Below are 26,454 nucleotides of genomic sequence, written 5' to 3'. Positions count from 1 at the left end.
AGTCTTCTCTTTATTGTTGTACATGAAACTGGTGTTAAGCGGGTAGAATTCAATGAAGCTGTCAGCTGAGGACACGTGAGGCGTCCATTTAGAGATGTACTTATCCTCTTGTTTAGTTGTAAATCTGGCCTTCCACATCTCTTTCTGTCCTTGTTAGAGCTAGTTGTCCTTTGTCTTTGTGTACACCTGTGACAGGGCGGTCCCCTAACCGCGAGCGGCTCACTGCCGACCACCTGGAGTGGGAGAAGGCAGCGGGGCGTTCCGTCCGCCAGGGGCTGGAGGACTGCCTCCGATCTGCCCGGGGAGGTGCGGCTGTCATCCACTAAAGGGTGGAGGAGTGGCCGAGGATCAAGCTATGGTGTGTGGGAGAACCGGTGAGTAAGTGTTTTTTTTTCTTTCTCTCTCTCTCCCCTCTTTCTCCCACTGCTTCTCCGCAATGGCCTTTTCCCTCTCTTTTAAATCCCCCTATTTTTCATTATTGTTTCCCTCCCCCTGTCCCCTCCCAGATTCAGGAAGGCGGGTATGACCTACCGGCAGACGGGGCATAAGGCGCGCCCTCTCCCAGGGAAAGAGGGCGGGGTGTGTGCGTCATGCCGGGGGATCCCCAGCTTGAGAGAGTGAGGGAGGAATGTGACAGGGTGGAGAGCGGGGCTGGGTCTTGATTTTACACACCCGGTCCCTTATTAGGTTAATCAAGCCTTCGAGAAGGAAAAAGACTGACTGCATACGGTGGTGCGACAGAGAGAGAATGTTTATGGGCAGCTGTCTGTCCTATGTGTGTGTTTGTGTCTTTTGTTTTCCATTTCACCTTAAAATATTATTAATATTGTCAAGCCGGTTCTCACCTCCTCCTCTCCATTGAACTGCTTTACAACACCTTTGTATGGAAGCTTCAGTTTTTTGGCAATTTCAAGCATTGTATAACCTTCATTTCTCAAAACAATGGTTGACTCTTTTTTTTGCCATTTTTGACGTAATATTGACCATAAGACATGCCAGTCTATTGCATACAGTGATAACTCAAAAACAAACACAAAGACAATGTCAAGCTTCATTTAATGAACAAAATAGCTTTCAACTGTGTTTGATTTAATGATAAGTGATTTTCTAGTACAAAATGTGCAATTTAGCATGATTATTCAAGAATAAGGTGTTGGAGTGATGGCTGCTGGAAATGGGGCCTGTCTAGGTTTGAAAGATAACTTTTTCAAATAGTTAGGGTGCTGTTTTTACTGACAATACTTATCCTGACAATACTTTGTGATCGATCAGTTGAATGCCACTTTGGTGAATTAAAGTACCAATTTCCATCCGAAACAGCAAAATCTGTACATTATTCCAAACTTTTGGCTGGCAGTGTATATTCTGAATATTCTAAGCTGCAAACTGGACCAGACATTATGTCAATGGTCAAAAAAATATTATTGACACACTCCTCACCCTCCAATTTTAACCCCCACACAAAAGCTCTCAGTTATGCTATCCACATTTATTTTATAGCTCATTTCTGTTACTTTTTGACAAAAATTGTCTCATTTGCATCTATTTTAATTTCTCCTAAGAACGTCTTGATACTTGAAAGTTGATCCTTAAAGTTATAGATCATCCAAAAATGAAAATTCTCTCACCATTTACTCATATGCCAACCCAGATGTGTATGACTTTCTTTCTTCTGCTGACCAAAAACAGAGATTTATTTAGAAGCATATTCCAGCTCTGTAAGTCCATACAATGCAAGTGAATGGGTACCTACATTCACAGCTATGGCATAAAGGCAGCATCAAATTATCCACTCTAGTGGTTAAATTCATGTCTTCAGAAGCAATATGATAAGTGTGGGTGAAAAGTCTTTTTTTTCTATCAGTCTCTATTTTCACTTTCTTCTCACCCACACCTATCACATTGCTTCTGAAAACATGGATATAACCACTGGATTCTTAAGGATTCCTTTTATGTTTATATGCATTTTAGTTGTCAAAATGTTGGTACCTATTCACTTGCATCGTATGGACCTACAGAGCTAACATATATCTTCTAAAATTTTAATTTGTGTTCAGCAAAATAAAGAATGTCATACACATCTAGAATGGCATGAGGGTGAGTGAATGATGAGCGTTTTCATTTTTGGGTGAAATATCCCTTTAAATGAAACATAACTGAAATCTCCTTTAAAAAATCCATAAAATTTTCATGCAACAGCACGCTGATAAACATGATGTCTACATTTCTTCAAAAGTATAAAAATATGTTTCAACTCTAACACATCTGTGGGTCATGTAGCTTCATTTTATTATACATTTTGTTATGTTTAATTTTGTTATCTCTGTTTAATACGATTCTATTCATTAACATCAGTTAATACAATCTTATATATTTAATACGCATTTTCACAGAGAATAAATTGGTTCATCCAAAAGCTGAAATATTTTGCTTTCAGAGGCTTTTTATAGAGTTAGGATGAAAATCTAGTTTCTCTAGTTAATTTTTTTTTATAAATCTCTAGTTAAGTATGGTGTGTCTATATCTGACAAAGTAGAAATTTTAAATTGTTTTAATGAGCATTTCATATCATCTGGGTTCTTGTTTGATTATGTTGCCCCTATAGTGTCGGAGCCTGTAAATGACACCTTTATTACTGCCGACAAAACTTTTAGTTTTATCTCCTTCTCTGTTGCTGATGTTCAAAAAGCCCTGAAGAAATTGAATCCTCGAAAACCTGTGGGCCCCGATCACTTAGAAGCTTTCTTTTTGAAATTAGCTGCAGATATCCTAGCTGAACCTCTGACTCATCTTTTTAATCTTTCACTGGTCACAAACAAAATTCCCAAGGTTTGGAAGTCTGCTTATGTTTTACCACTTTTGAAAGGAGGTGAATCTACCTTGCCTAATAATTACAGACCCATTTCCAAACTTTCAGCATTGGCCAAAGTGTTGGAATCTTTTGTTAGTGAACAAGTGAAAAAGTATTTAAATGCTCAGTCAATTTTATCTAAGCATCAATCTGGTTTCAGGAAAAAACACTGCACTACCACTGCTGCTATAAAAGTAATTAATGATATAGTCAAAGCACTTGATGACAAGAAACACTGTGTGTCTCTGTTCATTGATCTGTCCAAAGCATTTGACACTGTTGACCATAGCATACTAACTCAGAGACTGATCAGTATAGGTTTGTCTCAGCACTCTGTGGGCTGGTTTATCAACTACCTCGCTGATAGGACTCAAGCTACGCAAGTTGATGGCCTAACATCAAAATATTTATCAATCTGTACAGGGGTCCCACAGGGCTCCATTCTGGGGCCACTTTTATTCACTATTTATATAAACTGTCTGGGGGAAAATGTCCAACATACTTTTTCCATTTTTATGCAGATGATACGGTTATTTATTGTTGTGCAGCTACCATTAGGAAGGCGTATGAATGCTTGCAAACTGCTTTCGATATAGTGCAAGCACAGCTTTATCAATTAAAGCTTGTGCTTAATGCAGAGAAGACCAAAGTAATGGTTTTTCAAACTCAAGGAAAAATGAGTAAGACCTGAATATTGTTACTAACCAGGGTAAAACAATTGAGGTAGTTTCATCTTATAAATATTTAGGATTTTGAATTGATGATCATCTTTCTTTTAAGCTTCATATACAGCATCTAGTAAAAAAGTTTAAACTAAAGCTAGGTTTTTTCTTTAGGAACAAATCTTGTTTTACTTTTTCTGCCCGAATAAGGATAGTCGATGCCACATTTCTCTTTATTATTGATTATGGTGATCTGTTGTATATGAATGCCCCATCTAAGTGCCTTCAGAGTTTGGATGCTGTGTTTCATGGAGCTTTAAGATTTATTTCAAATAGCAGACCCCTCACTCATCACTGTACACTTTACTCCACAGTGAATTTGCCTTCTCTATCAAATCGCCGGCTTACTCACCTTTATATCTTTATATATAAGGGCATTATAGGCAGGCTTCCATGTTACATATCTGAATCTATTTCTTTTACCTAGAAAACTATTTAATTGAATGTACCTCAAGCCCGGACAGAGTTGTTCAAAAAGGCTTTCATGTTTGTTGCACCTTCTACTTGGAATGACCTACAGAAAACACTTAAACTACAGTGTCTAATTTCCTTAAATGATTTTAAAGGTTATGTTAAAACTATTGTCCATCAACAAGTGCAAATGTTTTAATTAATGGCACTTTTATTTAATTGAAATGCACTTGAGTTGTCTTTGCCTCTTTTGTGTTTGTTTTGTGATTGCGTGATCTAATTTGTTCTGCTATCTTGGCCAGGTCTCTCTTGAAAAAGAGATTTTGTATCTCAATGAGACAAACCTGGTTAAATAAAGGTTAAATAAAAAATAAATAAATAAATAAGGTGCATTTTTAACCGTTTTGAGACCAGTGCAGACAGACAGCACACTGGAGGTTAAGTCGTTCACTAAATAGCGAACAAGGAAGCATCCTATACCTTTTTATGCAGCTAAATGCATTCAATACTAAAATCCATCCAAAAGTTCAGTTTCAGGCTACAGATGATGTATGGACCTCTCAACATCTTTGACAGACATGGGACAATGGTAATCAGAAAATAGATTCAGAATGCTATAATTCTACATTTTATTTTAACATGGTTGGATGATGCTGGCCATTACTTTGAATCAGAATTAATTATGCTAATTTCTGATGTAATGCCTGTAACATCTCAAAAACATGAATAACCAACACTCCTGAAACATAATAAAAAAATGTATGAACAAATATGAATATCTATAGCTTGGTATATTTAAAATTTCACAACTTAGTATGTGGACATACATTTTTAGGAAAACTATTTGCTCTAGAAAGTTTTATTTTATTTTCCATGTTTATTAGGTGCTACTAGTTATAAATCAAAAAGGGAAATGGAAAATGCTCACAGCAGTCACACTCAGGTCTGAGGAGGTTAAGTCTCCTGAGCTATGAAAGAGCAACCCCTCTTAGGGTAAAAACACTGTCAGATAGCCCACAATAGAAACGTTTCTTACCCGGAATCTTTCCATAAAGACCTCAATCTTCAACGGTTCACCCTTCTTCCCCTTCATTCCTTTGTAGCCCTAGAGAGGAACAAATATACAGATAGATGGGTACATATATAGAATGTGATTTAAAGAGAAAGAACAAATAAAACCATTGTGGGATAGGAGGGTCTAAGTGTTATGTATGCAGTAGAGTTTGTCTCAATGTCCCTATAATTCTTTCTGCCACACACAAAACATTAACGCTCATACTGATATTCCAGGGATGCCTTCGGATCCTGGAATGCCTGGTGTTCCAGAATCTCCACGAGTTCCATTACAGCCATCAGCTCCAGGTTTTCCACGAGGACCAGATGGCCCTGGATGACCCTAATGAGAGAAACGTATTGTTTCACTTTCAATGATTCATGTAGGGTGAATTCAGCATGCAAAATAAACAGAATTTTTTACATCCCTGTGAATTGGCTTGAAAAGCTCAGTTTTCTTTCACAAATTGACGTTTTTCCTATTGAAACAGGATGTTAGACAAATCAAAGGGTTTGCCCTTTTTTTTTTGAAAAGCCAATAGCTTTTAGCTAACTTCACAGCCATGAATATGACTAGTCAGAGGTGGGTGTTATAAAAGAGGAGGGACATTCTTGTTTTAGAGAGCATACGATTGGACAAATTAACTGAGTGCAGTATGAGTCATCAATAAGTTTGGTCTGTATTCCCAGAAGAGACACTACATTTTAAATGCATACATCTGCTAAAAGTGAATTTTGCAGCATATAGATAAGCTTCAGTAGAGTCAAAGCTAAGAGGCATGAACTAAAAGCCTCAACATTTTGATTTAGATTTTATAGGATGAGTAAAGGTATTTATGGTATATTATAAAACAAATATTTCCTAATCTCAATTCTAATGGAAAGAGCCATATTTGAAGCTGGATGAAAAATGCAGATAAACACTGTGACTGCCATGTTTATTCTGTTGTTTCATGTTTTTCATGTCTTTTTTTTTTTTTCAAGTTTAGTTCCCGTTCCTGTCATGTGATTTCCTGTTCCCTCATGTGATCTTGTCATGTGTTTCCCCTGTTCATGTGAGTTGTTTTCATTGGTTTATTGTTTGATTACTTTTTATTAGTATTGTCTTTGCATTGGTTAAAGTTAATTTAGTCTTGTTATCTGTTTATAGTCATCGTCTATTGTCATTGGTCATCTTTGTCATGTGTTCTACCATGTCCTTGTATTTAAGTCCTCATGTTTGCCATTGTCTGGTGTAAGGTATTATATGTATGTGTGAATGTAACTTTGTTTTGTTCTAGTCAAGTTTAAGTCTAGTCTAGTCTAGTCTAGTCTAGTCTAGTCTAGTCTAGTCTAGTCTAGACAAGTTTAAGTCTAGTCAAGTTTAAGTCTAATCAAGTCATGTCATGTTTATGTCAAGACCATGTTTTTGTTTAGTTCACGTTTGTAGTTGGGGTTTTTGGGATTCCACGTTTGAAAAATAAACTGCACTTGTGTTCATCTTCATGTCATCATCTCTGAATCAGCTGGTCAGCACCGGCTGTGTTCCATCACGGCCCGGCCACGCCCTCCTCCTCGTCACAAACACTGTGATGTACATTTATATTAAGTTGCTTGGCAACTGTAAACAGCCAGCAGTTAGGCTGATTAACTATAATACATGCCAGAATAATTGTTAATTCTTCATTTAGAGTTCATGAATAAATTATTGTTAATTTAAATACATTTAAATACTGTTTTAATTGCACTTTGATTTCTTTTATAATACTGCTGTTGCTGCTTTTGTATAAAAATCCACTTTGCATTGTGCCTTAAAAACCCCCCATAAAAAGGTGGCAAAATCACTGTAGCACTCATGGCTTATTGCTTTATTGTACTGTACATTGAGTATATGTTTCCAATTTGAAACATAATATTTTGGATAAATACAGCACAAAAACATACTTACCGGAACACCATCTGCACCAACAAACCCTGGAACCCCCTCCATTCCCTAAAAAAAGTCAAGCACATCACATGTCACTGTCCTCCACAAAGGTTTTATTTTTTAAACTCTCTCATTCTCTCAAAGATGCTCTTGAGTATGTTCTAAAAGGGCTGATAAGGTATATGTCTTGTCAGTTCACATAATTTTCTTTAAAATTAAATCAAAACATTGTTGATATTTATTATTGATAGATTGATGCATGGATTAGGCTAATTAATTGGCTGATATTTGGCTATATTGAAATTATCAACACTGGATGAAAATTATACATGCCGAATTGGCTGATAACAAAGATCATTTTCATTTTATTTTAAATACGATAAATATTTGATAAATATAAGTTTTCATTTAAATTCAGAAATGTTTTGTACATCTTATCTTAAATCTTTAAATAGCATTACATCGGCCATCTGCCACCCTGCTAAAGCTGGCTCTACACTAGCAGACTCAAATCAACTCGTTTTGCCTGAGGGTGTCACACATGCAGACTCTTTGCTGAGATCTCGCTCTCTTCAGTCAGAGGTATGACACACTTGCTGATTAAAAATGGTGGAGGTGTGACACACATAATGAATCACGGCAATTATCTCTCTCTGACAAAATACCAACATGAGTAAAATTGCAATTGCAATAGAGTGATTTTCAGACCTGTAGCTTGTTCTGAAACAGGGGCTAAAATAGTACAATGTAGTATTTTCTTCACGGTTTGGTGGACTTTCACAAGGATATATTAAAAAATGTATCAAAACAGTAAAATGTCCGTCAAGGATATTTTTATCTGTCATTTGTAACTTTTGTATTATTTCTGCAGAATGACAGAATCACTATGGATTTGAATCAGCGTTTGTGATGAAATGCATCTAAGTGTAATAAAAAAAAAAGAATTTCCGATCAGCTTCTCATCTTATCAGTTTTTCAAGGGTTTTTCAAATAGTTAAAATGTATCTACATTAGACTGAGAGACTCACCACACTTCCTTTCGGTCCCATGACACCTCCTTTGCCATGGTCTCCTTTCTCTCCTTTAGAGCCCTGGAGGCCTGGGTCTCCTTGGCGCCCTGGAGGGCCTGTGGGGCCCTGGGAGCCTAGGTGACCGGGTAAACCCTGTGGATCAGATGCAACATAGAGATTTTAATCAGATGAAAGTGTGTGTGTTTACAGTGGGTGAAAAGGTTTTAGAATATGAAATGCAAATTACACCATAAAAGCATGTTTTTTAACATTTGCATTAATATGGGATGCAATTTGTGGCAACACCACAAAGCAGCAGCACACAGAGACCATAGAAGGTGTGATTGATTTTACTGTTTGTTATGGGTGCACCATTATGCATTGTTGATATTTCCCTTATATTAAATAAGGTATTAACCTTATATTGACCAATAAATATGTGTTAATGATAAACAATTTTAAACTGTAACAAGTAAAACATGCATACTGAAGGTAAAAAAAAAGAATTATAATAAAAAAAAAAAATATATATATATATATATATATATATATATATATATATATATATATATATATATATATATATATATATAATTTATTAATTTTTTGGAAAATGTAATAATTAAAATAAAAACACCTTCACAACTATTAAATAATCATAAACATAATTCCAGGGAAATCTATTATATTAATTATATATGCACTTACCACTAACCAGGAAATGCCTATTATCAAAAAATGCTATAAATAAATACATAAAAATAATTATTTGCCCAGAGATGGATTTTCCCCCTCTTTAAATTAAACATCATGACCACTAGAGGGCAATCTCAAAACACATTTTAAGGCTCTATAGCGCCATCCAGTGCTCTTAAGGAAACACTGCATATACATTTTGAGTGTATTACAAGTTTAGCATGTTAGGTCATACTAAACTTGCCATATATTTGTTGTTTGTTTAAACAGTTTGCTTGAATTTATTTGGATGATTAACGTGAATTAATATAATTTACACAAGTCTTCAACCGCCAAAGTCTACAAACGAAGGACAACAATTCAGAGTTCTAATAGACTCTGTGTAGAAAGGTTTGGGTCAGTACTTTTTTCTGTATCATTATCAAGTGTGGTGGATGAGAGGTGGTTTCTCAAGACTATGTACAAGGTGGATCATTACAGCTCTGGATTATGCTTGTTTGTTTATGTCTTGAGATGTGTGATGGGTAGAACTTAAATACGCTAAACAAACCCATGTTTTACTCTGATCGAATGCATTGATAAACAGACGCCCTGCTGTCTCGAGCACTCTTGGGCTTAATCCTAAACCAGTGCACACACGACAACAGATTTTATATCCTGTTAAGAATGAGGCAAGAGAATATGAAGGACACACTTTGTCTGGTAAACGAAAATACTACATATATGATGCCATTCACACAAAGCACATTGTGAACTGGTTTGGTTGGGGTGATGGAGGAGTCAGGAGACAATGAAGCAGGTTCAAGGTCAGTACTTTAATTTTGCACTTCTTGTTTGTACACACGACGGTAACCGTCGCTATAATATAAATGATATAGGTCGCACACTCTGGCTGGCGTGCATTCTGGACACTCTCTCTCGACACTTGGCGTTCCTTTAATGTCTCTCTCCGTATCACTATAACAAGACACGGGTGTTAGAGGTAATTACAAACCAGGTGACAAGCCTTACCGCTCTCTCTCTCTCTCCCGCAGACCGACACACGACCCCCCATGCCACACACATATATGTCAACAGAGCATAAAAAACATCCCAGATTAAAAGAGGCATCTGGGTAGTGTGCTGGATATTTGCCATGCAAAAAAAAAGAGACTGGTTGTAGAGACTGATTTGCATGATAAGGATTACGGAGCTGCCCTTTTCACTGTCAGTGACCAATGGATGAGACTCTCACAGTTTGCCACCTGGTGGCAGTAATAATGCACTTACAATTTATTCTAAGAATATTGATTAAAGTCATTGAATGGGAGAGAGTATTTGTTGCAGGGCCATTTCTGAGCATATTAGGGCCCTAGGTGAAAATTCTACTTGGAGGTATACTTGGATATTCACGTACAGTCTAGTCACACAAGTTAAAATATTTAAACTCATCCGAAACTTACACAAAAAAATACAAATCCCACAGCTACAGAGAGTTGGCACTCCTTGCAGCCCCATATGCGACTCCTCATTGAAAATCATTGGTCCATGACTTGCCACTCATTTTACTTGTATAAAAGCCTCTCGTTTTTTCTCTCTTCACTTAATTTTTACCATTCCTTTTGAATACAGCATAACATCCATGTGGTTCTAAAAGTGGTTTTAATGTATTTACCTAAAACTAAACAAATTGCAACATGTAAGCCCAGAACAAATCTTTTACTTTGTTTTAGTTTCCATAAAGAGGGTCACATACATACAGAAATCTTAAGGTCCTCATCAGTCAAACAGACATGAAGCATGTGCGTGAGATATTCTCTTGCTCCAGAGGCCTCTTGAACTTTGACCTCAGAGACAAGGGCTGGCTACTGTTAAAATTGAGCAAGTGTGAGGCATTGGCGGTATCTGAAACATGAACATTCTTTTTACTAAGATGCCTTTATCTGTTCGGTATTAGAAGGAGGCCATTTATGCATAGGCTTAGCATATTAGCATAGACACAGCCTATGTATTTTGAGTCAACCACCTGACATCATTGGAACTGTGTAAAGGAGTAGTTAGCATGGTCTGTGAAACCAAACCTAATTGATCTGCCACAGTACAGAGTTTGGTGCTGCAAGGCATTGATGCTTTAGTAAAATGGATGAGATATTCCCATGGTGCTATATTAAATAATATGATACAAATAGAAACATAAGACTTGTCCAAGGAAAATGAAACATATTTCATTTTCATGAAGCAGTTCATAATTGATTTAAAACTTAAGGGAGAGTATACAAAAACAGTTTACGATTGTACAACGGAAATGGAGCATGTTGAATGTCTCAGTGCCCTGGAAAGAGAACATGACTGATGGATCAAATAAAATAGTCTAATGCTGAATGTGTATAAAATGAAAACACTGGCATTACTAGTTAATTGTTTTGGTATTTTTTACATGACACATTTAATTGAACATATATATCATGTTAATACATGCTGAAATGCTTTGTAAAAAATGGAAATGATAGATGGACTGCTGAATTTGAAATAATATAAAATAGTATCTATACAGTATATAAAGGCAGTGTGATTCTAAAGCAGTGGAATGTCACTGACATGGATTTTGAGAGAGTTCTTTAAATGATGCATGTCATGTCATGTCATTACAAAGACATTAAGGGACAATTCAGAAGGTTTTCTGGAGCTAAAAAAAGCTAGGTGCAGCAGGATATAGAATACAGTTTTTTTTAAACACGTTTTTAAAAACGTAAGTTCTTGAAACACGGCATCTTGAAAATGGCATGCGTATGGAGGCTGTTTAAATAGATATTGACGTCAAAACAGTTATCAGTGAGACGCACACAAAAACACGTTTGCTAAGAAACGTTCCAAGAGAGACAGAGATTTTTAAGCTGTTAATTGTAATGTTTATCTACACTACAGAGACAGATATGCGTAATGCATACTAATGCAAGCAAAAAGTCAGAGTATAAACACAAGAGCTTATGTATATCTGTCTGCTTGGCTTGATCTCTCAACTGATAAGAGGTTAAACCTGTTCCAGTGAGTCTGCCAACTGTGCTCACTTTGTGTATTTCCCCATCCCTTCAAACTACAATGGCAGAGCAGATGTATTGTTCACCAAATTCTCTCCTCTGTTTCTTAAAAGGCATATGTAACATCTACCCTCTGCCAAATATCCACAAACTCACTTAATATTCAGCAATAACATAACCTCCCACATGTGGTGTCACAAGCAGTCTTTGCTAAATGAAGCATAACTATTACTATCCCTCATACTTTGGGTTACAGATTTAAACAAGTATTACATTTTACCGCAAGTGCAATGATACATTTTTGCAGTCCCTATGCCTTTAAAGGGTTAGTTCAACTAAAAAATGAAAATGTTCTCATAATTTACTCACCCTCATGTCATCCCAGATGTGTATGACTTTCTATCTTTTACTGAACACAAACAAAGATATTTAGAAGAATATTTCAGCTCTGTTGGTCCATAGAATGAAACTGAATGTTGGCCAGAACACCAAACGCTCCAAAAAGCCCATAAAGGCAGCATAAAAGTGTGACTTGAGTGGTTAAAATCAATGTCTTCCAAAGTGATCCAGTTGGTCTTTGGTGTGACCAAAATGTAACCAACAGTCCAAAATGTAACTTTTTTCACTGTACATCATGACATCAGCAGTCTCTAGGCTCGATCAAGATTTTAAGCTTGATTACACTTTCTACAACGCCATCTAGCACTTGCGTACGTGTCAAGCACTATGATGTGTAATTGAGCTTGAAATCATGATTGTGCCTAAAAACTGCAATAGCAAGATGCACAGGGAAAAAATAAGTTATATTTTGGTCTGCTCTCACCCAAAAATAAACTGGATTGCTTTAGAAGACATGGATTGTACCACTGGAGACTTCATCTCCTTTATGGAGCTCTTGGAGTGGTCACCATTCACTTGCATTGTATGGACATACAGAGCTGTGATATTCTTCTAAAAATCTTTGTTTGTGTTCAGCAGAAGAAAGAAAGTCATACACATCTGGGATGACATGAGGGTGAGTAAATGATGACAGAACTTTAATTTGTACAAACTGTCCCTTTAAGATACAAGAAAAGATTAAATAGATTTTTAATTCCCTGGGCTGTCATCAGTTACCAAGCCTATCCCCTGCTGGCCTTTCCACATCCTGTCCCCATTAATGTGTCTTCCTGATTTCTTGTCCTACATTCTCTGTTCACCTCCCTCCATGTCATCACAATCCTGTCTGTTCAATCTTTACCCTGCAGCCAGGCTTCTAACTGGCACTTGCCTGCATATTTCCACCCTTATGACAGGACACAATGTGAAATAGAGTATTTCAACCTGTCTGCAACATTTATCTTTATTTCTATATTCTTCTTTCATGACTCATGAGGCTTTGGCAGCAACTGAACTGGGCAATGCTCTCCCATAACCTGTACATTAGCTAAAATGAGAGAGACAAAATGATAGACAGACATGAACATAGGCAATCTGCAGAACTTCAATCTGATTCAAATTCCTGGCACACCACACAGCATATGCACTCAGATGAAAGGGTTCTTGGCTTGTGTCCTATCAACCACAATTTAGTGAATGTGTATGTGTTTGTGTGGTGAGGACTTGACTCAGATTCATTGCCATAACCTTCCATGCAACTGCATAAACACACACAGATGAAGCCGGTGTCTCTGATTAACAGTACCTTAACAAGATCCTTGCCATTTTTGGGGATTTCCGCCTGGATTTGGCCTAACCAAATTAAAAAGCTTCCCATTCCCACATACTTTGGCCTAAATACACAGTTTTGGTGTCATTTTACAGGAAACCCTTTGAAGTTGCATAAAACACTGCTAAAAATTAAAAAAAATGAAATATATATGTTGTCTGAACAGTAATAACCCTCCTAAAAAAAGAGGCGCTTTTTGATTTTTTTTATATAAATTCATTTTTGAAAGTGTATAACTCAAGCCCTGTAAACCCTAGCAGCAAGCAGACAGTTTTGGCTGTTTCCACTAGATGTCAGCAAATACCTGAAAAAGGAATTTTGTCTGTATCATGTTTTATTTAATATCTATTTCAATTTATTTGAAGGGAGGAATATTACCTTTTTTGGTGTACTTTCCGCCTACCCAAATCTAAAGTCTCCCCATACCCATATACAGTGCTATAAATGCAAAATCCCAGTGTAATTTTACAGAAAACCCTTTGTCATTACATAAAACACTGTTGAAAGTGGTAAATATGCGCTCTGGTGTCTGGTGAGGCAGCGTCTGTGTGTTTTGTGCACCTAACCTACCTAGTGATCACTTCACAGTCTGGATGCAATATCACAGCCCCTGATTGGTCTATTTGATCTTGAGAGACATTGCCGGAAGCGGAGGGTCTAAGCTTTACGGCAGTATATGCTTTATCCGGATCGGTTGTTTACATATTTTCCTGGATTGTTGAATATCATATAACATTACTTTGTGGTGTTTCTGCACTCGAGGGATTACTTGGGCACACAACCACAGAAAACACTGAAAAGCGGCTCATTTTGCAGAGAATAACCTAAGGTAAAAGATTATGTAGCATTTGTGGCTAACTGTGCTGTCTAGTGCGAGTAGCACGGCAAATATTCAATAATTTCACTTGTATGTTTACAAATGTTGATTGTATACTTCATGATTCATTCGAAGTGTATTAGATATGTGATTATACCTCAATAAAAAGACTTATTGGAACTTCTTACTGGCAATGAGAGCTTTCATTTGATACATGGTTTGTACATGTGCGTCATATTTGAGCGATATGAGAAATATGCGTATTCAAAAACGCACATAATTATGACACGACTTTTGATGGGTGGAACTATGTAATTTATTGTAAGTAAGTTTCTTAAATGTAAAACAAATGCCAAAGTGATGCATATCTCAAGAAAGTAGACATTCTAAGCTTTCAAATGGTACCAGATATGAGCTTATAACTCCTCCGCATACATTTAAAATTGGAAGTACATTATTACTGACGTAATTTTAAATCCCGGATCCGGGATTGTGGATTTTAAGATGTGTTAACTGATAGAAGGGGTTACCCAAAAAAATAAAAAATTATTCTGTCATTATCTACTCGGACCCGCATGTCTTTTCAAACCCCTATTTTATTTTTTATTTTTTTCTGTTGAACAAAAAATAAAGTATGGAAGCCCTGAACTGCACTGTAAAAAAGAATTGGGTGAATTTCATTTCTTTTCTTATATATATTTTTTTTTTACATGTTTTAGTGCCTTACTGCGCCAATGTCCTACAAATATTTTTTTTTCCTGTCGAAATTTTTTCTCTCGCTCTAAAAACTTTTTTTTTGCTGTCTATTTTTCTCTCTCATTTTTTTCCTTTACATTTTTCTCTCTCATTTTTTTTTCCTCTCTAGAATTTTTCTGTCTAATTTTTTTTCTCTCTAGGTTTTTTTTATCTCTACATTTTTTCCCTCTGTAAAATATTAATTTTTTTTGTATAATGTTTTTGTTCTCAAGAGGCAACACATGAAATTTCTTTTCTTCTTCAGTACCAACCTCAGCCACCAGGTGCCACTATCAGTAAGCATGAAATCTTATGCTTACAAGGTGACAGATGACAGGTATGGCACTTGAAATGTTGATTTGTAGTTGTATAATACTCTAACAAGAATGTTTTGCAAAACTTAATCAAGAAAAGAAACATATATAATGATAGAGAGTCTACTAATACATGAATAATTTGTATGAGTAGGTTCAGGAATGGACTAAGACAGACAAAAAATTTATGGCTCGCCACAAAGCGTTTTTTTCATTGGATATTACAGTTATCATTCATTGAGACCTAATGCGCCTCCACAAACGTTTAACATGCTCAGGGTTGCCAGGTTTGAGATGCAAACTCCCCATTTAGAAAATTTTACTTACACAAATTGGAAATATTCCACCTAATATTCTACTTATTTAGTGCAATCTGGCAACCATTCACGGGAGTGTGCTCTTTCTAGCTTTGAACAAATTTAGCGAACTCTAGTGCGATAGTCTGCTCAAGGAAAAGTGTTATACAGCCACTCTGTGTCCATTCTAGAGGCTGCTTGTGCTATTTGGTTCTACTAAGTTTGCTGGCAAACCTTCTCAGTGATGAAATTAATAAAATATAAACATAGATATCGGCATCATCACGCAGAGGGGGTAATCACTGATATGCAAGTGAGAGACGAATATGTATTTTTTATTTATTCGATCCCCACAGCCAACACCATTGTGTCCTTGAGCAAGGCACTTAACTCCAGGTTGCTCCAGGGAATTGTCCCTGTATTAAGTGCACTGTAAGTTGCTTTGGATAAAAGTGTCTGCCAAATGCATAAATGTATTCAGTTTTTTTAATGCCTGATAGAAAAGTATCTACCTTTGCAGAGCAATACAATACTTTAGGCAATTGCACAATTGTCCCATTAGTCTCACACACACTACAGAAAATAGATTACACAACTCTTTCTGGGCTTAAAAGATACAAAAACCAAATCAATGCGGAACATTGTATCTCAAAAGGAGTACAATGTGGCCCCCTATGCACTACTCAAAGCCTGAAGTGGCATCTTGTGATGACGAGGAGGGCGTGGAAACCTGGGACTGGAGGAAGAGGCGCCGTTAGAGAGGATTGGTTCAATGGTACTGGAGCGGTTCACCAGGAGGCGGAGGAGCCCGCTGGCATCTGCCAGGAAGCAGAGGAGGCAATGGCGTCCATCAGGGGATGAAGAAGCCTGCTGCCGTCTGACAGGAGGCGAAATCCAGTGCCATCGCTCGGCGTCATGGAGGATCAATCGACAGCAGGCTGAGGACCGAATGGAGGCGTGGTCGGGAACCAGAGTTTTTTTTCTCTCTCCCCTCTATCTTTCTTGGGCTCTCCTGCTATCTTTCTCTCTTCCCTCTCCCTCCCCTTGTCCTACCCAAGTTCCCAGGAGTTGGGGAAGACCAGCAGGTGGCAGAACGGCCGAAGGGGCAACTCCTCCCCTTAAGGAAGGGATAGAGTATGTCAGGTGGAAGTTGGGGGTATATGACATGGAGGAGGGCGTGGCTGGGCCATGAGGATGGAGTCTTCTGAACCATACAATAGCTTTGTACAAACCAAAATTTAAATAGATATTGACATCAAAACTGACATGACACATCTAAACATGCCACATTTGATTGGAGAAAGATTTTTAATGCATTAAATTTTGATTTGTTCATCAAACAAAGCTATCATATAACTTCAGAATACTTTAGAAAATAGCATTTAAGTAATAAGTGTCACTTTATGATACTTTTATAGTGTTTTTCTTTTGGAGCCTGATAGCAACAGTCCCCATTCCATTCCATTCCAAGAAAAATTGCAGCCAAAACATTCTTTAAAAACAAGGGTTTGGAGCAACAAGGTTGCATGTAAGTGTTGACAGAATTTCATTTTGGGTGGAACATTCTCCCCAAAAAGTCATGACAAATGTAAAAAGGGAGTCAGAAAGAGGGAAAAAACACTACACCAAAGGAAGGGGAGAGGGCATTTAGAAAAATACAAACAGACATTGCCCCAAGTGTGCATATATGTGGGGAGGAAATAAGCAATTAGCCATTAGTTCAAGCCACTGACAGCTCCTGGGTGTGCCAGGTGAGGGTGAAACTATCCCAGGATTCTCCAGTTCAGAGTGGAGACTTAAAACTTACAGGTCATTTCCTCTTGCTCTCTCCATCTGCTTCACCCAATCTCTTCCTCTTTGAATCAATCTCCTGTCCTTTGTTTCATCTGCATGTCTCTCCAAAATAACTTTGTATAAATTCCCGCAAGAAGATACTGTCGTAAAGACGAAATTTATGTTTGCATGCAACATTTACCGTGCGTTCACACCAGAGGCAGCGAGAGCGTCAAATCGACCGGAAGTCATTCATTTTCAATGACAGCCAGCGTCTCTCGGCGGCGCGGCGAGTCATGGGCGGTGTGGGCTTCAGATGAAAGTTCAAGTGCAGTCAACATTATGGTAATGAGCTGTGACGCGGTTCGGCGGCAACCTATTGGAATATAGAAGTGCTCCGCTCTAGCGAAGTCTAGAGAACACAACAGTGTAAACTTTGGTTCCCACCAAACATTAGTTCCGAAGATAAAATGGAGGAGAAACGAATTATTGCTGTGGCAGGTTTCCCAGTAATATATGATCTGTCCCTGTTTGCTTACAGGGATATAAAACAACCAAGACCACAGTTATTATTACAAATGTATTTTATTTTGATAACAAACAACTATAATTTTAATTACTTTCTGCCATCGATTGATTTCTTATTTTCACATTTTAAAGAGTTCATGAGGATATACGCTACTTGTGATAAGTCGGCAAAAAGTAAATGGTCGACATGTCTGGATGTTTAAATTGTGGCCCCTTTAATTATAGTTCACAAAACAAAGCATTCTGAACAAACGTTGCCGCCTATTTCAACTACATCAGAGTGTCCACGAGCGTCCTCGAGGGTTGAAGGCAGGACAGCCAGAGCGAATTTTGACGCTCTCGCCGCTTCTGGTGTGAACGCACGGTTAGCTATCACAAGCTGCACTTGTTGCTGTTCATACAATGCAGGTGGGCTGCAAAACTGAATCTATAAACACATTTACATATATAATCAGACTTCATTTAACCCAATGGAACAATTTATCTCTGGAGACAGTAGTGGAACATGCAAACAGAGACAATGGAGAACAGGTGAAGGCACAAGAGGGAGCATGGTGGTGGCCTCCTCATTGGTGCCCCCCTAGCTGGTTGTGCGCTAGGTGACAACCTAGTTCGTCTTTGCCTAGAAACAGCCCTGTGTGCAGAAGGGCAATTGTACAAAGCAGTTTCATGTTATGTGCCGATCTCTAGTTGTTGCTCATATTTGTTGTGAAAATTTGTCGTAAGTCACTTACATGATAATGTGGTTATCACTTTCATTTATGTGTAAACAGAACTGTATTTAGCACTCTGTCATGGACAGGACTGACAACAGTATTCTGCTGCTGTGTGAACATAGCATACTGTATGTGAGGGCAGATTACAGGTAAAAAGATATAAGAAAAATCACAGTACTCTACTTTGTATGGTAAACAAAAGTCTGAAACCAACCATTCACATTATCCTTGAGCAAAATATATGATGTCTTAAAGTGGTTGGTGGTGATTTTTCTCTGTTCAATCAATTACAGAGAGCAGAGGTACACATGCGCTCAGGGTCACATGTTGTGGAACTGCTCTACCTGTTGAAACACTCTTTTGAAACTTCAAACAGTAGCTCTAATCTGAGAGTCTGACTCAGGAAACAGGAAGCACTCTGGAGAGTAAAGGAAGGAAGTACAGACAAATGGCTGACCAACAGCTCAACTGTTAACCTAATGTAGGAGGAATGCAGGGTCACTGACCAGAGTATCCGGAGCAGACTGACACACTTTTGAATTTTACATATGACACTGTTGCACTAAAATACAGATACTGTATTTGGAATGGTGAGCTGAATGCATGGATCTCGAGACATGTTTTTTAAGTATGAAATTAAGTTAAACTTGACACATAAACTTGTCCTAGTTCAGCAAACTGAACTCAACTGACCCTTCACAAAGTTCTACCCCCTTGGTTACCATCGCCTACACTGACAGCTTTGCAGAACATAGGAATGAAACGGAGAGTGCTGAGAACAGTGAGTTTTTGGCAAACTGTTCTCATAAATGGAACTCATAATATTCTTACGTGGGCTGGAATGAAGAGTGACATATAAAAAAGAAGAAAAAGAAAAAAAACACTGTGAGTATCATCTCCAGGTACCTTGTGTCACTATTACAAGTGAACCGGCAACAACATCTTTTTAAAATGTTTGGATAATTTCTATAAAATGCTGCTAAAATCTACTCAATCACATATTACTGTCATATTCTTGTTGGAAAAAAACAAATGTTTGTCAGAGAGATGGTGGCTGGGCAACAGTTGCTATGACAAGAATGTGTGTGTGTGTGTGTGTGGATAAAACATTTAAAATGTATTTTAGCTGACAATTTATTTTATGATATCTTGTGCATTATTTACTTTTGCATTTTATGTTGATTTGGTTTTGTAATTAACAGCCATAATTGTTCTGATTAACAATTTATTTGAAAAAGTATTGATTCAGTAGAGTTTCAAACAAATGGATTACACACTGTGTGTTTTTATACCGTTAGAAAAAAAAGGTTCTGATAAAATTAAAATAAAACAATGTGTCCCTTGATAAAAAAAGTTAATTTCGGACACTGAAGGACTGTGAAAATAGCAGAAATTTGTTTCGATTTTTCCACCAAACAAGTTTTAGACACACATTCCAGCCTAGATAAGGATGAGATTTCTCAGCAATTCAATGTAATTCCAAGTTTCCCTGCCCACTTGTATGCGTGTGTAATATTATGTTCCAAGGCAGAAATCCAACCAGTAGTGAGTTCCAGAACCTGCCCTGGGTCCTATTAGTCATAGGAGCTCCTCTGAAACCTCAGAGCAGTTCTGCATGTTCCTTACACCACCGTCCAAACTCCTACACTCCAACAACATGGATTTTGTTTCAGTGTCACAATATAACTTTGACACTGTGACAGCAACTGCCTACTCCTTCCTTCATCATCCACACTATGACCTCCACCAGACATCACACATACACACACACACACACACACACACACACACACACACACACACACACACACACACACACACACACACACACACACACATGTTGTGTTTCCATGTTTTATGGGGACTTTCCATAGACATAATGGTTTTTATACTGTACAAACTTTATATTCTATCCCCTAAACCTAACCCTACCCCTAAACCTAACCCTCACAGAAAACTTTCTGCATTTTTACATTTTCAAAAACATAATTTAGTATGATTTATAAGCTGTTTTCCTCATGGGGACCGACAAAATGTCCCCACAAGGTCAAACATTTGGTTTTACTATCCTTATGGGGACATTTGGTACCCACAAAGTGATAAATACATGCTCACACACACACACACACACACACACACACACACACACACACACACACACACACACACACACACACACACACACACACATGTTGTGTTTCCATGTTTATGGGGACTTTCCATAGACATAATGGTTTTATACTGTACAAACTTATATTCTATCCCTAAACCTAACCCTACCCTAAACCTAACCCTCACAGAAACTTCTGCATTTTACATTTTCAAAAACATAATTTAGTATGATTTATAAGCTGTTTCCTCATGGGGACGACAAAATGTCCCACAAGGTCAAACATTTGGTTTACTATCCTTATGGGGACATTGGTACCCAAAGTGATAAATACGCCACACATCACACACACACACACACACACACACACACACGTGACCAGAGTGAAGGTGAGAATGATTAATTCATCTGGTGACTGGATGCTGCAAGTTCTCTCAGGTTTCTAAACTCTGTTCTCCTCTTTCACACTTTGCTGTTTCACAAACTGAAATGACTTTTTAAGCAACCTTATTATACTAAAAAATTATTATACTGCAAATAAAATTATGTGAAACTATCATTTTATGGGCAAGATAATTTAATGCAAACATACTATATATGCACATGCCTTAGCAGTGATATATAACACTGCTTTTCATAACATTCAAAATTATGTCATAATAAATTAAAGTATCTCTGGTTTACTTTAAAGAACTTCAGTTTCACAAATACTTTGCAGGCACCTTGTTGGTTGGATTCTCATGAAAACAATGCTAACCGTACATTTATTTTAGTGCAAATTGTTTGTTCACAGTAACTAATAATAACACCAGGTACATCTTCACTAACCTCCTTCACTAACCTTATTAGATTCACTTTCACTATGTTGGTATTACTAATGGTGACCAAAAAGTTTAAGCTCCATAAAGCACATAAAGTCAGCATAAAAGTAATCCATAGGACTCCAGTGATTTAATCAATTTCTTTTAAGTGATCAAATCAATTTAGGATGAGAACAGATCAAAATATAACTCCTTTTTCAGCATACATCTTGCCATTGCGGTGTCTAGACACAACTTGATTTCAAGCTCAATTACACTAGTCATGTAGGGTCATGTGGGCTAATTGTAGGCTGCATTTATGTGCTTTTTGGAGCTTCAAAGTTTTAGTCACTATTCACTTACATTTTATGACCCTACAGAGCTGTGATATTCTTCTAAAAATCTTTGTTTGTGTTCTGCAGAAGAAAGAAAGTCATACACATCTGGGATGGCAAGAGGGTGAGTCATTTTTGGGTAAAATATCCTTATAGTTCACCCAAGAATACATGTACAGTACCAGGGTTGCTGTAGAGTTTTTAAAATCAAATTTAAGGTTTTTAAAGACCTTTTTAAAGACCTGAACAAATAAAATTAATACCGTATCCCCATACCAAAAAAAACCCCAACACAATCTAAAAATAAATAATGTATAACAGACTCTTTCTTAAACAGGCAGGGCCATGCATTCAACAAGGCCTTAACATTGCTTAACACTAAAACAGGCTAGGATATATGCAAGTTGAAAATACTCATGACATGTTTTCCACATTTATATCACATTAAAATTGGTTTATGTACAGTATCAGTACATTAATAAATACAAGTTAGAGGTTGACCAATATAGAATTTTGCTGATACGATAATGAGTTGAAAGAAAGGCAATTAATCTGCCAATAGTTTTTAAAATTGGAAGCATTTATGAAATGTTCTTAGTCTTTCATTCCTGTGATGGGGAGGGCCAGACAGAGGATACAAGGGTCCACATTGAATTAAATTCCAGATGCAGTTTACGGTGCAACCAAAATACCAATAACCAGCTGAATCAAAAGATCTGATTCATAGCGCAGAACTTTTAAGTTTAAAAGCTGAAATACACCGTGGACTCTTATTTTGAAATGTAGGAGCTTCACTGCTTCCAGCTGCTCATTCACACAGATAAGAGAAATAAAATGTGCACTCCTACAATAATCTCTAACATATTACAATATAAACAATTAAAAGTAAACATTGTCATATTTCATCAACATTGTATTATCATCATCAACAGGTGATCATTAGTGATCACTTGTCATACATTTAAACTATATGGCCTAATGATTGTGAACTGCTCTGCAACAGCTGGAAACACTCACAAGCCCCTGCATACTTGGAGAAAATGCAGTGCTGCGTTTTCACTTTGAAGGATGCAGCACATGCATTTATTTAATTGAATCATATTCTTTTGAAGTTTGTTAATCACATTAGGTCATATCACGATTCCTATTCTTCGCTATGACTTGCCACATAGACTTCCATTGTAAGAGCATTACTGTAAACCAAATTTTAGTTGTTTTTTACAAACTGAGGAACAAGACAAACTTCGAGGCTGTGGTAATCAACCGCACAGCAGCAGCAATAGAGTTTAAAGGTGCTGTAAGCGATTTTAGTGGTTCTGGAACTTCCACGAGACTGAGCTGTTGAATTAGACTCGCCCCACTCCTTCCAAAACACCACCTTTCAAAGAAAGCATTGAGACCGTCACCAGACAGTGTTTGATAACCGTGAGTGTCTTCTCACGGTTATCAAACACAACAATAGCAAAATAGCACCATCAGCTGACAACTGTTATGAATCTGAATATGTTATTAAACCCAAATGATCTGCTTCAACTACTACACTATGAGAACGTGCAAAATGATTGACAGGCAGAGAGCACATTAAAGTGTTTTGAATGGCTGATCAAAGAATGCATGTTTGCTGTTTACGTAGTCTAGTGCTGTCACAGAGACAGGTGAGATGTCTCAGGACACTTATTTCAGTTATATCTTTCATGAGAAGGAACATTTTCTGCATACCATTCCATAAAAAAAATCACTTACAGCACCTTTAACTCACATTGGACCTGAAATATTCTTTTGAAGTCAAGTCATGTACACTAAGGCAAAAGTATGGTTCTCTTAAAAAAAGACTTACATGCCAACACATTACAGATGTTATTATGCTAAAAACATCTGCAACAGGCAAGGGGGAGATGAGTAATTTATCCTGATTACAATAAAAGTGAATGTGAAGACGACATTCCAGGTGTCTATCCTCATGCTGTCAATGTTTGAACAAATTCTCTAAGGCAGGACCAGAAGAAAATTAATTGCAAAAGAAATATACTAGCCTTCATGAGATTGCATGTGACATCATTATTATGTGCTGGACATGAATAAATGGAGAAGATGTGGTGGGTGCTGCAGGGCTTGGATGGGTGCTGCACAATGATCCTTGAAATTTTTGTACTTGCTGAAGAAAATTTCTTTTTACAGGGCAGACACCTCAGCTGAGTGTTTACTGTGCAATTCTATGCAAAATAATTCTCAAATGTAATTAATTAAATTAATTAAATCCAAATAATTATAGATTAGAAATGTAAGACATAATAAAGGCTCCAATACAGAGCAGCACAAAACTACTTATGCGCATCCTGAACGCAGAATGACGCATCTCAATGTATGAGAGCTTCAGGGCGATCCTCGCTGCGCATTTACAAGCGCAGAACTGCAAGATAATATTGCGGGTACATACAGTATCTAGTTCACGACATCTATTTATTTAAGTAGTGTCAGACAGAATTTGCAAAATACTTTAATCTCTCCATATCACTTCACAAATACAGGAAAATGACTCACAGGATTCATAATGTACTGAAAGCCTTTCACAGATGAGGCACTGTTGCACTCAAATACAGCTATTAACAGAATGCAGGGATCTCAAGATGTGTGTTTTTTATAACTACTTATAATTTGACACAGAGTACTACAATTGCTCCATTTAGGTTACAAGATGCTGAAAACCAGTAAGACACAATACAACCAAAGCATTGCTGATGCAGACTAAATTGTGAAATGGATTGCTGTCTAGTGAAAGACAAAAATACATCTATATTCAATTATATGGAAATAAACCATAAATAGACTTCTAAAGCCACTTTTGTGTTCCTTGATAAATGCTATACTTGTGCACCCCATAATAAAATTTAGGTGTATTTGAATGATCTGAATTATTTTTATACTATTTTTTTTTTATGTAAATGATGTGTGACATGTTATGTAACTCATATGCAATTCATTTTATTAACTAATCGGCAAATAATGCAATTAATTTGATTAAATATTTGTATTAATTGACAGCCCTAATAATAAATTATATAATATATAATATCATTAATATTTTAATTCAAATATATTACATCATATACATATATTGTGGCAGCAAACAAGTAAATAATTTTGACAATACAAAAAGTAGCTTTAAATGTCAAAATACTTTTAGTTTTATTTCCATATCATTGTATGCCAAATATCCCTGTTTTTGGCATACTTCTGTCTGCGCTACTTTCAATTGTTGGTCTACGTACTCATGCGTCAGACAGATGGATTTGGAGCGTCTCACTCTGGTTGCGTCATGTCTCACTAGTGTTTTGTATCTCTATTCATAAGTGCTGTTTTTAGGACACCGTGTCAAGTTAAACATAGTTTGAAACGTTGAAAAACTTGAGATCTCAGCATTCTGTTGTGCTTGGTCCAGCTGACTTTGAATGCAAGAGCGCGTCATCTATTGAAGACTGTGCTGCCTGATCTCGTTAGTTTGACAAGGTGCGTTGCCTGTTCAGTTGGAGTTATGTCGACTGCCCCCTACTGCCATAAATTGTTAGACTATCTCTGCCAGGATGGAAACAGTTATTTTAAAATTGTTATTTATATTGGCCATGCATTGCTGGACATGTACATACATTGTTATTTTTCCGTCTTTTTTACTTGAGGTATGTTTTTTCTTTTTGTTGTAATATCTTCTGTTATGTCAAGGTCATGGAAAAACCCTCTGTGACTTTCCATACGTTTGGAAATATCCAATATTTTTGCAATTCTTTTTGGTGCAACTTAAACAAAAAAACGACATATTGTTATATTCTTTAAGAGACTTGTAAACCCCTTGTCCCATAAATGCAATCAGGACTAAACCTGTTTTCTTAATGATAACATCTTACTACCATGCACTGTTTCCCATTGTAGAGCGGAGGAGGGCGGGGCTGTGTTTAATTTTAGATTAATTTGTTTGACGTGCATTGTAAACTTGTGCTATTAAGGTGAGGCACTGGTGTGTGTGCTGGAAGATATATCTAACAAGAATGACGTCATAGGCGGTGTGCAAATCCATACTAAGTAAACAGTGAATGTAAGGCATGCTTATGATGTCATGACAGCGAGGAGATCTTCTCTGTTCAATCCAGCTGCCTAACAAATCAGATAAATTACATGGGTCAGACATTTTGGATAAGGGTAGAAATATTTAATCCTGATAAAAGGTAAATCAAATACATTTTCTGAAGATCTGCACTTTGGCATGAGTGATTTAAATCCTGGAAATCTTAATTTGACCTCAGTCCGCTCTAAAGAAAGCTGTACAGACAGGTACCGACCCAGAGCTCTGCCCAGCTCCCTGTCTTTGGCTTTAAAAGGTAAATGTGAGCTTCATTTTCTCAACATCCCAAAATGGGTGCCAACAAACACACAGACACAAAGACAGAGTGGGTAAAAGAGAGATAGAGGAGGAGAAATATAGTATGAGGAAGTCCAGACCTCTGTGTGCATTTACTGTAGTGAGTGCACGTGCACTTTTAATGCCATGCCAATGACTGTACAGAATTACACGCACTTAGAACCATATACAGTCATGCTGAGCTCTCCAGGGGTCAATTGAGTTTTAAAACACACTCAGTTTAAAGCCTGTGTTCCCACGATCTG

General features: G+C 37.1%; 1 protein-coding gene across 1 annotated transcript in view; it reads right to left on the bottom strand.

Moving 5' to 3' along the window:
- col4a2 (collagen, type IV, alpha 2) overlaps positions 1–26,454 on the bottom strand; it is a 152,480-nt gene that overhangs the window by 35,510 nt on the left and 90,516 nt on the right. The window contains exons 5-8 of the mRNA XM_052142379.1: positions 7,972–8,106; positions 6,965–7,009; positions 5,264–5,380; positions 5,021–5,089 (exon numbers count right to left, since the gene is read on the bottom strand). Of these exons, the coding sequence (XP_051998339.1) occupies positions 5,021–5,089; positions 5,264–5,380; positions 6,965–7,009; positions 7,972–8,106 (366 nt within the window). The remainder of the gene's footprint in view (positions 1–5,020; positions 5,090–5,263; positions 5,381–6,964; positions 7,010–7,971; positions 8,107–26,454) is intronic.

Source organism: Xyrauchen texanus, chromosome 14 (genome assembly GCF_025860055.1).
Source record: "Xyrauchen texanus isolate HMW12.3.18 chromosome 14, RBS_HiC_50CHRs, whole genome shotgun sequence".
NCBI classification, from domain to species: Eukaryota; Metazoa; Chordata; class Actinopteri; order Cypriniformes; family Catostomidae; genus Xyrauchen; species Xyrauchen texanus.
This window is presented reverse-complemented; position numbering and strand designations above follow the sequence as displayed.